Source organism: Petaurus breviceps, unplaced genomic scaffold, assembly GCF_028583685.1.
Source record: "Petaurus breviceps papuanus isolate PSGF00001 unplaced genomic scaffold, PetGlider_PUasm1.0 90842, whole genome shotgun sequence".
NCBI classification, from domain to species: Eukaryota; Metazoa; Chordata; class Mammalia; order Diprotodontia; family Petauridae; genus Petaurus; species Petaurus breviceps.
In genome coordinates this window covers 20,483,025-20,499,071 of record NW_027187358.1, presented here as the reverse complement: position 1 = coordinate 20,499,071, position 16,047 = coordinate 20,483,025, and the positions used below count along the sequence as shown (strand labels likewise).

The following is a 16,047-nucleotide window of genomic DNA, read 5'->3' as shown; positions in this document are numbered from 1 at the left end:
CACACACACACACACACACACACACACACACACACACACACACACACACACACCCTTAAGAGACAAAGTACCTGGGGAAAAAAATAACCACAAATTTGTAGCAATTCCTATTCAGCCAATTCTTTTTCAAAATTTTAAACTTTTGGAATGGCCACTAGGTGGCCCTAGAAAGGCCACTGATGCCCAGTGCAGCCCAGTCTAGTGTTTTAAATAATAGGAAGACTTCACTTCACTCTGAGTTGGAATTGAGGTCCCACCTTTCTTGTATCTCATCATAGACATACACACACACCTGAGTGCCTAGAGCCTGGATGTCATGTTCAAATGTTGTATGCATTCTCTGCAATGTCTCCACTGTGTTTTGGTCTCTTCCAAGTTCCTCAGGCAGTTTCTTGTGTTTGTCCTGTATACGTCCGAAGATCTCCTTGGCATCGTGGTAAAATTTGTGCAGTTCATAAGAAGCAGCAAGAATCTGTGTTCTTGTGTCAATGAGCTCAAGGAGGTCAGCCCAGGCCTCATTGAGACCATCTTTCCATTCTGCAATTGTGGCAGCATCAGAATGTCCAGAGTTGATGAGGTCATCTGCCATGTGATTAACTGTGTCCACACGTTCCTGCCCAATGTTTCCAGTATCTCTGGCAAATTCCCGGAATCGCTCTTGTAACATCTGAAATGTTAATAAGTACATAGAAAAGTCAATGGTGCCATTGTTATCAACTTTATTTTTGGATAGCAGAAATTCCCCACAACGCCACTCCCCTTCCCCCAATGAACTAAATCAAAAAGGAAGGTACAAGTAAAGAATATCAAAAGCAAGATTTATATTCTAAAGTTGTTTACCAAAAAACTCTCATTATCCTTATCCTATCAGTACCAGGCAATGTATTTATCATTTTATTTGACTAATGGTGAAGGTAACTGACACAGTGGGATGGGGGTAGAACTGAAATTGGAACCCATGACCTTTTTATTTCAACCCATTAAGACTGTAGGAAAGCAAGTAACTTTCTACAGGTATTACAGAGCACACAATCATCCATACATTCATCAAACAACCAACTTACCGTGACATGCTCATAATCCTGGCCTAGCTCGTGGGATCCTGCCACCACTTCCCTTTCGGCAATCCACTGTTCCAAGTCATCCACCTCTCGGTTAAGTTGGAAAAGCCGGTGTCTCTCATCCAGTTTGCCTCGCCTCTCTTCAGCAAGGTCCTTCAGACCCGCATACAGCTTATCTACTTTAGACTGTCGCATGCTAATGCGTTCACTGGAGGACAAAAGGAAACAGAAATGAGATATAAATTACATGCAGGAGGAAGTAAAAGAGGGAGAAAGAAAGCAGCATGAACCAACCTAATGAGAAGGAATAAAAAGTGAAGTAGTCCCAAATTTTATTCCAACCCCAAGCAGTAAAAATAACATTAAATAAAATAAAAAATAAAAGTAAAAATACAAGCAGAGCTCAGAAATTATTTAGGCAGAAGACCATACTATGTCTGTTGACTGAGGGAAGAGAAAGACATAACCAACTACACCCTTGGCCTTGGAAGTCAGGATTTCCTTCAATATTGGGAACCAATGAAAAATCCATGATAAAGCTTTTCCATCCTAAAGCCTCTTGTGACCAAAGAAACATACAATAATTGTCTGATGTGCAACACATTTTGTTTCCTCCTCTGTATTGTGTTCTGTTCATTAATTTAACAACTTTTCTCTCACTTCAATTTCATGTACCAAATGGCTGAGATTATAGATTGCTCTAATCAGCACTGCTCCAAATGATATCTTCTTCCATCTAACCCCTAATCCTCCTTCCCTGGAATCTTGGGGATTCACAATCCATTAGATTGTAAATTCCTTGAGGACAGGGACTGTATTTTGCTGCTTGTTGTATCCTTGGCACTTAAAAGGTGCTTAATAAATTAATAATTGAAAAGTTATTAATTATTAATAGCTGGTTAGTAATTAATAAATTGATTAAATATGATGAAAAAAAGATAAAAGTTGGATGCATGGACAATAGACCAGGATAAGGAATGGCTATTTCTTTATTTCCTTGGGCATTATAGCCACAGCATTCCTACACAATCTTCACCATAGAGACGAGAAGATGCTACTCTCAGAATATAAATATGTCATCCTATTATTTGTTACGGAGAGACAATTATGTGGAAAGTTGAAGGTTACAGTTCTTGAAGAAAAATACTGGAAGGCGATCTACCACCGCCATTACCCATCCCGGCCTTCTTTCTATTCCCATGGAATAAATGAAGGTGCTGGGGGTGCTTTTAAATAGGCCACTGCAGGCCTCTCTGGACATGATATCAGTAAAAGCCCATTCCCAAGTAAATGTGATCATAATCATGTCAGCTTACATTTCAAGAGTGCTTTAACGACTTACAGAACATTTTATGTACATGATCTCATTTGGCCCTCATGACCCAGCAGTAATACAGGTGGTATAAGCACCATTCCCATTTTACAGATGTGGAAACTGAGGCTTACAGAACCTCAGTGATCTGCTGACAGTCATACCACTACTGAATAGTGGAGCTAGTATTTAGAACCAGTCCAGCGCTCCTTCCACAACACCCCCCTTTCTCCTTACTCATGTGAATATTCCTGTACAAGTCAGAATATTCTTTCTTCTTTCAGACGCATACATCATCGATGATGGCCAGAACTTGCCCACAGGATCTGGGGCAACGGGGAGTTATTTCATTTATAAGAGCAGGAAGTACCTGATAAGAAGGATGAAGTGCAAATATCTTACCTAAAGCTAACACTCTTGACAGTGGAGCTTAACTGTTCTGTTTTGTTTTCTGCTTGAGTAAAGAGATCGACCAATCCAGAGGAAGCTACTATTAAAGAACCAATTACAAAATGGCATTTACCTCTCTGGATGATTGTCAGCTACAAGAGCCCGGCTGGTCTTGGAGAGTTGATGCACTGTTTCAGCATAATCTTCTACTGCTTGTTCTAAAATCTGGTGCTTCTTCAACATAGAAACTGCACTCTGTTCATCCTGTAAACAGAAGGAAGCAGCATTCACCATCACGTACCACTCACCAAGGTCAACATCAGGAGGGATTGGCTGCTACACCGTTCAAATAAGATAATATTTGGGAAAAGTGCATAGCACGCTGGCTGGTACTTAACAGGCGCTAAATATATGCTTATTCCCTTCCCCTTCCCTACACACTACAAGAGGAAGGGGCCTAGAGGTAGGACTTATGACTGCAAAAACAGAAACAGTATTGAGGGCAGTTGGAGGAGAGAGAGAGCGCTTCCCTCTGAGATTACCCTCAATATGAACATAGCTGTTTGCATGATGTCTCTCCCATCAGACTGAGCTTCTTGAGAGTAGGGACTGTTCTCTGCCTTTCTTTCTACCCTCAGTGTTCAGCAAAGTGCCTGGGGCATGGTAGGTGATTAATAAATGCTAGCTGACTAACTCAAATGAGCATTCTGACACACTAAGATTAAAAATCATCTTGTACGTGGACAAGACTGCAATTATCTTAGCAATTAGAGGATGAGGAAACAATGCTTTGGCAAATCTCTACTAAAAAAAAAGGACTTCGACAAAGCAGATGTGGTTTGTCTTTTAATGGTTTGCCCACAGAACAAAATTTTCTTCTAGGAGGCAGAGATGTCAATCAACACCCCCCCCCACACACACACTATCGACTAGAATACACTGTGTCAGAAGCCTCACGGTTGTAGTCAGTACCACAGAAATCCATTTCAATTTAAAGAAAAGACTAAATGCTTACTGCATTCAGCGGTGCAGTACATGATCTCATTCAGCTCTCATCATGACCCAGTAGCTATACAGGTGGTACAAGCATCACCCCCATTTTACAGATGCAGAAACTGAGGCTTACAGAACCTCAGTGATTTGCTGACAGTCACACAAATATGGAAAGAGCAAAACCTCTTGCACCTGGGGACCCTAATATCTAACAAGCAACAAGAGCGGCATTTTGTAGATGATCCAAAGGGAGTATGAGGTTTGAGATGAAGACTTCATAAGGGCCAGCAACACTATGATAATGCTAAGAACCATTCATCTCCAAACCAACACCTCCCCCCCCCCAAAAAAAATTCTTCTCACCTTGGCTTTCTCTTCTGACATCATATAGAGTTCCTGTTCACTCATCCAGGCCTCAGCCTCTGCGGCATCAAAGTAATACTGCTGGGCTTTGTGGGATTCTTCCAGTCTTCTGTGACGTTTCTCTGTCTCTTCGATAAGAAGGCTCCATAGCTGCTTCAAGTCTGTAAGCCTCTGCCTAATTGCTTCAGCATTAAGGTTACTACAGTCAGTGAGAATGTTTTGGCTCCTCTCAAAGATGTCATCGATTCGAGGCTGATGTCCCTGGATTTCCTTCTGTAGGGTCTGTGTGGGAGAGGAGAATATGCATCAGGGGCTCACTCAATTGCAACAGCATGGCAATTATTCCAAACACTTCGGGCAAAAAGGAAACCACAATCCTTCAAAGCCTCCTTACATGTGTGTGTTGCTTTGTAATTTAAAATAATTTAATTTAAAATAATTATTTAACACGTAATTTAATTTAAAATAATTCTTGTGAACAGTAAGTAAATTTAAAATAATTATTTAACAAATAAGGTTGGACTGAGCAGAACTAGTTACCTGATTTTTCTTTATTAACAGCTGCACCGTCTGGAGGTTATGACCATGATCCGTGGAGGTTGCTATGGGCATTCGCTCTCCAACCCACAACTAGAAAGAATTGAAAACAGGAGTCAGACATAGACTCTTAAGACTGTTGTCAGAAGAGATGATGAGGCAGATAAGTAGAAAATGTCTTATAAGCCAACCTAGGAACTTAAATTGACTTGGAAATACATCAAGGAAGGCTATCTTAGGAAATGCATTCTTTGGGAAAGAAGTTGAGAAAGGCATCAGATTCACTTGGGTTCTATATAATCTCTTGCACTGTACCCTGGGGGCATGAAAATTCCATTGGATCTTCATCAATTATGGGAGCTTTGTGCTCTAGGTAGCAACATACATAGATAATACTTAATCAGGACAGATCATAAGGAGGACAGAGTTCAACCAAATGCAAAGGATAAATACTTCTGGACAACTTGGGAGCATCTCAATAAAATGCCACTTCAGGGTCAAGATCTCTACTTACAATCTCATCCTCCACGTCCCTGTTAAACTGATGGATCTCTTTGGAGGCTAGCAGATTACTCTTCCTCTCATTCAGGGGTTCCAGCAATTCCATGAATTTCGTTTGCACAATGAGACGTTTGCTATCAACCTCATCTGTGCTCTTCCCTTCCTGACTCAGAGCTTGGGCCTGGCTCTGGAGCTCCTCAATCTCCTTCTTCCGCACATCCATTTGATTCTCAAGTATCTGATGAAGGAAAAAGCACAAAACTTCAGTTCACGCAAAACAGAGGCAGGTGGCAGCTATTTATAAAGCATGGAAATATAAGAGCAAAGGAGGAAATTATGAATTTATGCTATGACTATTACAACATCTGGTTTTGGTGATTGCCTATCAAATTACCAATTAGCATATCTCAGTGCCAGCTGATAATGTTAGTTCTACTTTGCATTTTAAACTAGGGATTAGAAATTGGGGAACGGATTCAAATTCAGTGGAAATGGCACAGGGGCAGATTAGGAGTTAGCCACACAAATAAGATTAACTCCTTTCATCTGCTCATAGAGCAGTGGTCAATACCAGAAACTAATTTCACTTAAAGTGTTTGTGTTTTTGAAGTTTGTTTTTTCTCACTTTTAAAGCAAGAAAAGTAACTTCTACTATTATTCACCTACTTCTATAATCAGAAAAATAATTTATTGTTATTGTATCCTTGGTCCTAGGGAGGAAATGGCTAATTACATCTTTCTCAAAAGAAGACAATCAATAGTGAAACACAGAACAAGTCAAACATTTGGGCTACTAAACCCAATTGGTAAAAACTAAAGCCAGTAATATCCTTCCCCCGCCTCCAAAGGTTTATCCTGATGCTTACCTACAGTTACCTTATTTGGATAAAATTTTAGCTGGCAAATCTCTTCCAGAAAATGGATTTACATTTAACCAAAGGGAGGTAACGATGAGTTTAGAGCACATGTAGTCACATAAATAACACACACTGAACATGACTCAAACACAAGATTTGTTGTACTCATGTTACACATTCACTGAGCTCACACATGGATAGATATCTTGAGAGTTGAGGAGTACAGCATGGAGGAAACAACTTCCTCGGAAGGATGTACAAGTTGTGGGGATATGACTGAGATTTGCCCATGAAAAATATACCTTTCACACAGCACCACATATCCCAAGAAAGTCTGATACACATTAAGGACAAGGTCATTGCACTGCATAGTGCACGTTGTTCTCTGACTCTGGAATCAGCCTTTTTCATGAACAAACAGTGAGAGCTCTGTACAGAATGCCTTTTGCAAAACTGAAGATAGTCCAAGAATCTGTCACAGGATTTATAGCTAGAAAAGATCTTCGAGAACATCTAGTCCAATGCCCTCATTTTTACAAATGAGGGAAGTGAGACCCGTGGAATTTCAGTGGCTTGTCACAAGTCACATGAGAAACAAGTCTCTAGCTCTTCTCCATACTTACTCTCCATGACCTTGGGCAAATCACTCAATGTTTTTGGGCGTTGACTGTCTCAGTTATAAGAATAAGGGGAGAGGAAAGGGTATTGCACTAAATGATTAATGATCCTATCACACTTAAAGTCCCTTTCCAGCTTAAAATCCTCTAATTCCTTCTGGGAATTCATGGGCATCTTTGAGACTCCTGGCAACAGGACTGACCAGAAACAGGCAGACTAAAATAAAATATTTGCTAAGTTTGCTGTTCATTTGATTAAGGACTCTGGTGACTGAGCTTGTGTTGAGAAATAAGAGTGATTCTACTTTGCCTTTGTTTCAGTCAGTCATAAGGATTGATTAGATTTTTTTCTTTTTCTATTTACGTGGGCTTCTTATAGATAAGTGTCATTTAAACAGATTCTGCAAGACTATGAAAAGGTTCTACTTTCTTTCATTTTAAATACTGCCCAACATGATATAGAAAGCACACTGGACTAAGGGCAAGCAGACTTGAGTTTCAGTCCTACCTCTTCCTTTAACTAAGTAGTAGCTAGATGGTGCAGTGGCTAGAGCATGGGGTTTGGAATTAGGGAGACTCATCTTGCTAAGTTCAAATTCCCCCTCAGACAGTTACTAGCTGTGTGACCCTGGGCAAGTCCATTAACCCTCTTCATCTCAGTCCCTCATCTATAAAATGAGCGGGAGAAGGAAATGGCAAACTGAAACAGAGATATCTATTTCTTGGTATTCACATTCCAATGTCAGAGACTATCTCCAACAAAAATCACAAATCCCTGAAATACCAAAGAAGTTAAATGATCAAGCAATCAAAATGGAGGTGTCTCCTGCCAAGAAAACCCCCAAAGGGGGTCATGAAGAATTGGACACAACTGAAAATGACTCAACAACAACTACTTTTAATAGGTGTGTGAACTTAATCAAGTTGCTTTAAGTAGGTTGAACTACATGATCTCTGAGAGCCCTTTCTAAATTCAAAATTTTGTTATAAGGAGAATACATTTACCCAGTGGCTAAATGAAGACAGAATACTACTAATCTATCAACCAGGATTCCTGTGGGGGGGAAAGAGGAATGATGAATCATCGGCATCATAAAGCAGAATGGAAACTTCTCCTACAAAGACTTAGAACACTATTATTGTTCTATCTTCCCAGGCTATTTTGGAAATGTCTTGTGTTGTTCCCACAGCAGGTATCTTACTGTCTGGGCTATGAACTCTTGAGCACTGTGCTAAAGCTTAAGATAATAAATGAGGGCAATGGTGGGAAGTAAAGAATTCCCAGCTGGCAAAATTGTCTTGTGCAGATTGTGGCAAATGAAGGTAAGATGAGTCTACTGGGCCAAAATTAAATGGAACACCCAATAGCCGGAACTACTCATATCCTTTGGGTGTGACATAATTTAAGATATTTCTGGAGTCCACTTGGGCTGACATTATTCATAAACTATAACCATGTTGTAGAACTGGAAACAATTAGCCACTAAAATAAACAACTACTGTTCAGAAGGATAAACTGAGACGTAAGTGATGGAAATTTCTGGCAACTATGTAACTCATCCAATGTATGGGTTTCAACTTAAAAAAAAAAAGATTTTTTTTTCCTATAGAAACAATGATACACAAGAAATCCAACTATAAGAAAGAAAAGATTGGCTTCATATAGCGAACTGATATATATACAAGGTTCACGCAAATACTAAAATAATAAGATGATACTTGAAATTTGTAGAGTATGCTTTACAAATTTCAAAGCACTTCTACATGTAATATCTTGTTTGAGTTCCCCCACAGGCTCATTTCCTGTTAATTCCACAGTTAATTTCCTGGTGTGATGCAACAAAATACTAGATATGTATTGATAACTTTGGCAGGCAGTACTAAATGGAAATTTTCTTCAAGTGGACTCTGTTATATTTATATTTTGTATTTTTAAACAATGTATGAAGTAGGTAATATTGTCTCTTACAACTTCAAGTGATACTGTCCATACTGTTTAAAGAGTTAGCTCTTTTTTTTTTGGGGGGGGGGGTGTCATAGATTCCTTTGGCATCCTTGTGAAGTCTCAGAAAACTCTCTCTGTATGTGTACGTATATACATATATAGATACATACATATATGTATATGTACATATATACTTTTATCATGTTATACCTGAAATATAGTCATGTGAAATATTTTGCACCTTATGTTCAAATTAAAAAAAAAAGATAAAATTGTGCTTTGTTGTAATTCTCACTTCTACCTACATATTGCCTCAGGAATATGTCAGTATTTGTCCTCAAAGATACTATTCTTGAAATTCTGCAGCCCGGTGTGGAATATGGAAGATGGAAGTTTTCTCCAAACTGGGATCTTCACTTCTTACTTTTTAATTACTGATAAACAGGAAATTTTAAATTTCCTACGCAAAACTCCTATTTCATTCAATGCCTCATCGTGGAATGGGGCTGACCCTGGGTTCTCAAAAACTATGCCACCAGAGTCCAAGCTCTGAAAGTTCCTACCAGATGGAGAAAGCTTTGAGTACTAGTCTTGTGATAACCAGCCTAGCTAAATTCAAAGGGACTCATCACCAGCTTAGCTGCAAGGCAGTTAAGTTTTTTCAACTGCAGCAACTCCCAAAGACTAGTTAGGGACTGTGATCTGTATTGGTAGAAATACCCAACACTATTAAAATGATGAATCCTTGAAATACTGAAGTTAAATTACCAAGCAACCATAACAGAGATATCTATTTCTTGGTGTCCCTATTTCAATGTCAGAAACTATCTCCAACAAAATAACGAATCCCTGAAATACTGAAGAAGTTAAATGACTAAGCAATCAAAATGGATCAAAATCCTGGTGTCCATGTACTTTAGACACACTGTGAAACAGAATGCTTTGCAGATTACCTGTTGCTTTTTGAGCAGGATGTTGACACTGGTAAGATCTTTGCCATAGTCATCTGATTGAATCTGGCTCTCTAGGCCATTCAGCCATTTGTCCAAATCAGCACAGCTCTGGGTAAAAAGTTCAGCCTTGTTGGCATCAAAGAGTCGCTGGGCCTTGGTCTGGGTAGTGGATTCGAGGACTTCCCACATTTTATGTAAGCCTGTGAGTTTCTCCTTCACTACAGCTTCCGTCTCTGGTTTCTCTGCAATGAGTTGCATCCCTGCCTAAAAAGCACAAGCCAGAAAATAAACAAATTAATGAAATGCTACAAGTAGTTTGTTTTACTATATTTATATCACTAGGAGAATTCACTTTACGTGAACCTGGCCATGCACTTCCAATCTATCTCAAGAGTATTTCATCAACTAGTAAGCTTAGGTGGATAAAAAACAAGTGACTAATCACACACCGTATGGATTTCATGAAACTGAACAAACGGCATGTTTCTAACACTGTCATTGTTAAGTATAAGTTTCATATATTATGTATATACATATGTTCAACTGGAGACAGTAAAAAATCCATACCTCAGGTTTAATCTTTACAGATTAAAACACTGGGTAAAAATAATTAAGGAAAGAGAAGCATCTATGATTTAAAAAAGTGGGGAAGAGAAATAGGGGGATGGGGCTTGGCAACACACTCTTAATTTTAATTTTGTGCATGGAATTTAATATTTCCTCCTCACCCTCAAGATAAAGGATGACTATTTCAATGCCTACTACACTGGCCTTTCACATAAAAAGCATACAGTTAATCTTTGTTGAAGAAATAAATGATGGGTGTGAGGGGGTGGAAGAAAAATGTACAGCATATTAAAGAACATGTTTTTTAAAATATGTAATACACACCAGAAAATGGGATTTGTGAAATGGTCAGCACTGCCACCATTGATAAAAATCTATAAAAAGCTCACTGAGCATATATGCTCAGGAACTGAATAAAATTTGATAACACATGTCTTGCTTTCAAGGAGCTCCTAGCATAGTCTAGTAACTCTAGTTCTATACAATTCAATTCAGTCAAATGTCTATTAAATGCCTATAGCATACATGGTACTTCTCTAGTGTCAGACCAAAAAAAAAAAGAAAAAGAAAAAAAAAGAACACTAACCTTTGAGATAACATTCATGTGTGCCAGTGTTGGATAAAGGAGGAGATAAGAAGTAAATCTTCCCAGAAAGGTAAAGTGAAAATATTATAGGGCAAGAAAGAAAAGCATCAACACCTGGCAGTTATAGAGAGAAGGGAGGAAATCAGGAAATGCTTCAAACAGTCAGTAGCACCTAAGCTGAGTCTTGAAAGAAGTTAGGGATTCTAGAAAGAGAACTGGAGAAGTGAAAGGTTTTGAGACAGGGGTGAGAGAGGGTCTATAGAGAGGCCTAGAGTCTATTAGATATATACCATGCTTGGAGAATAGCTAATTAAGCCAGTCTGGACAAAATAAGAGTATGCGAGGGGAAGTAATATAAATAGTAGCTAACAGAGGGCTTTAAGGAGTTGAAGAATTTTATTGCAGGGGTGGCAGGAAATCAATGAAGATTACTGAGTAAGAGGGATCAGACTTCTCATCTTAGGAATATTAATTGATCAAGTGGGGAGGGGGGAGGGAGAGGAAAGCTCAGAAGCGGGGAGAAAAGCTAGAGAACCATTAGAATTGTCCATGTAAGAGGTGACGAGGGCCTGAACTAGGATAGCTGCCATGTTGAGTAAAGAAAAGGAGACAGATATGAGAAATGTTATGTAGGAAGAATAACCAGGATGTGGCAGTTAACTAGGTGTAGGGAAATGGAAGTCAAGGATAATGTAAGGGCAAGAACTTGGGTGGGTTACTTGAAGGATGGCATGACCCTCAACAGAAATGAGAAGTTCTGAAAGGGTACAAGATTTGGGGGGAGGGGAGGAGGAGAGAGAAGATGAATTTTAGTTTGGCCACATTCAGTTGGACACACTGATAGCACTAAGATGTTCAGAAGGCAAACAGTGATATAAGATTGGCTCTCAAGAAAGAGATTAGGGCTGGATACACAGATTTAGAAGGTGTATTGTGTGTACACATATATGTATAAAGATAAAAAATCACGTATAATACACAGGTATATCTATACACACATAGATATGCATATGTATTTATATATGTATGTACACACACACACACACACACTAAGCACAGATGTTCCCTCAGTCTTGGTCTGGGAGAGCAATCTTCTCTTCACTGAACTGTTTTTTGTTCTTCTCATCAGTTACCATGGTTTCAGAATGAATGAAACCATGGTAGCTGATGAGAAGAACAAGAAAGAGTACAGAATACTCTTCACAGTGCGCAGAGTGAAAGAATATTGCTCACCACAATGGAGCCTAAGGGAACATCCACGTTTAAGGGGTGGGAGAAAAGAGACTTGGGAATAGTGGTCAGACAGGAATAGGGCAATAGCCAGGGGAAAGTGGTATCACTCAAAAACAAGGGAGAAGAAAATATCCACAAGTATGAAGTGGTCCCAGAACCTAGCACAGTGCCTTGCACATAGAAGGCTCTTCATAAATGTTTGCTGATTAATTAATTTATCAACAGTATAAAAAACTTCAAAGATAGTGAAGTAAGATAAAGACTGAGAAACCACTGGCAGCAGTTAAATGTAGATGGAACAAAGATGGATCAAACGTAATCAGATACTTCAAATATTCATTAAAAAATAAACATTCTGGGGAGGACTTCTTCCCCTTCCTTTCTCCAGTAATTTTATTTTTCAAGGCTGGATTAAGTAATCAGTGAATACAAAGAAAGTAACGTCAAAACTGCCTCGTACAGAAGCAATGACCAAGGAGAATTGAAGGAGAGTAAGACATCAACTGAAAAGAGAAGATGTGACCTTTGTTTTTTTAAAAGTTAGTGCTACTTTGAACATTACTGTCTACACGAGAGGCTGAAAGTGACATGTCTCTGCATAGATCTTCATACCAATACACACAAGAACAGTGCCTGGGGCACAGGACAATCCTCTAAGAGCCAGCAAGATCAACTCTGAGGCCTCAATAGAAGACAGGGCAACACATTTCTCAAATGCAAAAAGAATTAGAGTATGGTTTCATCTGTCTGACTAATGGCAGCAAAGAGCTAGCTACTGAAATAACTTTTTTTGGGCAGGAAAAAACAACCAGCCACCACAAAGTCACCTGCAGACAATTCATTTACATGGTGTTATCTTCACAGAAAACCACTATCCACTGCTAACGGTTATAAAAAACATATGGGTGTGTATTTATCTGGATATGACTCAAATGCAGGGGCTATAAACATGCTGAGTAAAAAGAAATCCAAGCTAACAGAACAAATTACCTCCTCGGAGCCACACCTTAGAAGGTCAGGGGTTGGATGGGGAACATTTACCAAATATTCTCACTTACCTTTTCAATTTTGTCAAGCCATTCTTTGTTGGACCCAAGTTCTGCCATAAAGGCCTGGTGCTTTAGCCATTTGCTATGCAGATTTCTGGCTTCATCATAAGACATATCCTGGGCTGTGAGCATCTTTTCATTGATCCAAAGGGAGAGCTGGAAAGTGAGAGGGAATTGGAAACTGAAACCAAACTAATAAATCTCCTCAAATATAGGGAATAAAGTACCCACTTCTGTATATAATATGTATTAAAACAGAATGCTTGGTAAATCAGTTTTTCTTTAATTAATTACAGAATTACAGAATCTCAAAACTGGAAGACACCTCAGCTGTCATCCAGTCCAACCTCTATATTACAGGCTCAAGAATTACCAGTACAAATTTCCAACAAGTAATTATCCAACCCATTATAACTCCAAAGGCAGTCCACTGCACTTTAGCATAGCTCTGTTAGGTAACTTTATATCACATCAAAGTCTAGATCTCTGAAACTTCCATCCACTGCTCTTTATTCTGTTCTCTAAACTCACGAGAAAGGATTATGTGTATATATGTATTTATGTACACATAGGCATTATATATGTATATAGAAATGAAAATATTAAATCCCTCTGCCACATGACAGTCTTTCAAACATCTGAAGACAAATACTAAGTATATGGACAGTTAGGTGGTGCAGTGGATAGAATGCTGGGCCTAGAGTCAGGAATATTCATTTTCTTGAGTTCAAATCTGGCTTTAGACACATACTAAGTTGTGTGACCCTGGCAAGTCACTTCACCCTGTTTGCCTCAGTTTCCTCATCTGTAAAATGAGCTGGAGAAGGAAGCAGGAAACCACTCTAGTATCGCTGCCAAGAAAACCCCAAATGGGGTCATGAAGAGTTAGAAACAACTGAAATGAATGGACAACAATAACAAAAATAGGTACATGACCTTCTAAGTCTCCACTCTTCCAACTCAAAGATTTCTAGTTTCTTCAATCAATCTTAAGTGTAGTACAGAGGTGGAGGCCCTTCACCTGCCCAGATGGTTACCTTTCTAACTCCAAAGGCAGTCCACTGCACTTTAGCACAGCCCAGATGGTTACCTTACTAACGTTCTTCCTAAAATATAGCACACAGAACCAAACACAATATTCCAGATTAGAACTTATTTATGATTTTTGCATTAACTTGTCCATCTTTCACCTGTTTGTCTCTCTTAAGTACCTATACAAGCCTTTTTTTTTTTTTATGAGCTGTGGGAAACAAGTTGTATAATGAATGGCAGCACAGGGTAATAATAGAAACTGCACTAAATTTGGAGTCAGAAGAGCTAGGTTTTAATTTTGGTTCTCCCATATTTATACACATATAGGTATTCTAAAGGTACATATCTGTGGATAGGTTAGTGCAGAATTATAAATAAGTCTGAATCTGGTGTGTTGTGCTCAGTTCTGGGCACTGTATTTTAGAAAGAATACTGATAAAATGGAGAGAAAACAACCAGGAAACTAAAGGGCCTCAAATTACAATTAAGGAAACCAAGGCCCAGAAAGTTTAAGTGATTTGGTCTAGGTCATACGGATAGTGATAAGAGGCAGAATATGAACCCAGGTCCTTTAACTCCAAATTCAGTCAGCTTCCATCTATACCACTCTGTGTCCCATGTGATCCTGGGCCTCTGTTTACTCAAATGTGAAACAAAGAGGCTGGATGATATATGACTTAGAATATTACTTCTAAACTAAATTTATAATCCCTGCTCCTCACTTTGGTATTATGACTCTTTCCAATATTTTAACTCTTCTGGCATTTCTTCTTCTTCTCTCTACATTACATTACTCTTGACCTGTAGCTTCTTGATCTGTATTCCTAGTTGGTGCCCAAATACCTCAAAGGTCTGAAGAGTTCATCCAACATGTCTACTTCTATCTAAAATCTGGAAAACCATGCAAAAGCCTTCCAGTTTGCAACAGCTGAGAAGTGAGCTCTTTCCCTGGCCCGGGAGACAGACGATACTCAGCCAAGCACTAGGCTCTGAACCAGCCCCTAGTATACCTTTCATTCTGGCTACTGAAAATTAATTAGTGCCTGCATTTTACTTTTGTGCCAAATTTCTAATTCCTATCCCATACAAACCCTGCATTCATGTAGGCTTTCCTCTAATGATCCCTTTGCCAAAGATATTCAAAGGAATGCTGGGAGTTACTGAAACCAAAACATTTAATACTATAAAGAAGTAAACAAAGTTAAAGACATCTTCATTTTTACCCTAATAATCTTGACATGAGAAAAACTGTAACTTTCATGGTTCATCCTGATCCTATCCCAAAGATCTGCAGCATATTATATATAAATGACAGGAAATCCATAAATATCTGGGGCAAATTAGCCCTCTACTGAGGTTCCGAAACCCATTCCCCTAAATTTGCTCACTTGACTAAAAGATTTGATACTTGTGTAAACAAAGTCAAGGAAGATGATGCGTGGGATTCAGTGTGCCCCTGGTAATGTGGAAGAGACCCATATTTAACTCTTCCCTATCTTACTTTTTCTACTTCTAACAATCCTTGTTCACCAACCCAGAAAGGGTTTCACTGGTCTATTTAAGAGAAATTATGGTTTTCTTTAAAAAAAGTACAACCTTTTGTAAACAAAGTACTACAGACAGGACAAAACTCCAATTTTCAAAGATCAGACTTTTTTTCTAGTTGTCTGAACTGTAGCAATCAGAAAAACAAACTATGGGCACTTAATTAGGCTAAGGGGAAAGGTTAAAAACAAAAAGGAAAAACCAAATTACAAAACCTCCTCCTGTATCCTTCTAATCTCAAGGCCTCAAAAAAATATCTCCAGTGAACACAATAAAGGACATTTACTAAAGCTGCCGGGGACATTCACATATTTCCTCTATTCATAGCCACCTACCCAAGAGGAATAAAATGGATGCCAAAAAACCCCTAACAAAAAACAGAGGCTTATAAACAAATCTCTTCTTTGCTGAGCACATCATCCTACAGATAAAAACATTGGGAGGTCCAGTGCCCTGAAATGGATCTGTGGAACTTGCTGGATCATCAGCTCTCCATCAACATTCCT

The 16,047-nt window shown here is 38.9% G+C and overlaps 1 protein-coding gene across 5 annotated transcripts in view; it reads right to left on the bottom strand.

Annotated features, from left to right (window-relative positions):
- Positions 1-16,047, bottom strand: part of SPTBN1 (spectrin beta, non-erythrocytic 1) — a 316,708-nt gene that overhangs the window by 23,956 nt on the left and 276,705 nt on the right. For all 5 annotated transcript variants that reach the window (XM_069071716.1, XM_069071713.1, XM_069071715.1 and 2 more), the window contains 8 exons: positions 12,974-13,120; positions 9,530-9,793; positions 5,171-5,395; positions 4,660-4,749; positions 4,120-4,401; positions 2,897-3,027; positions 1,065-1,269; positions 293-667 (listed from right to left, as the gene is read on the bottom strand). In XM_069071716.1, the coding sequence (XP_068927817.1) occupies positions 293-667; positions 1,065-1,269; positions 2,897-3,027; positions 4,120-4,401; positions 4,660-4,749; positions 5,171-5,395; positions 9,530-9,793; positions 12,974-13,120 (1,719 nt within the window). The remainder of the gene's footprint in view (positions 1-292; positions 668-1,064; positions 1,270-2,896; positions 3,028-4,119; positions 4,402-4,659; positions 4,750-5,170; positions 5,396-9,529; positions 9,794-12,973; positions 13,121-16,047) is intronic.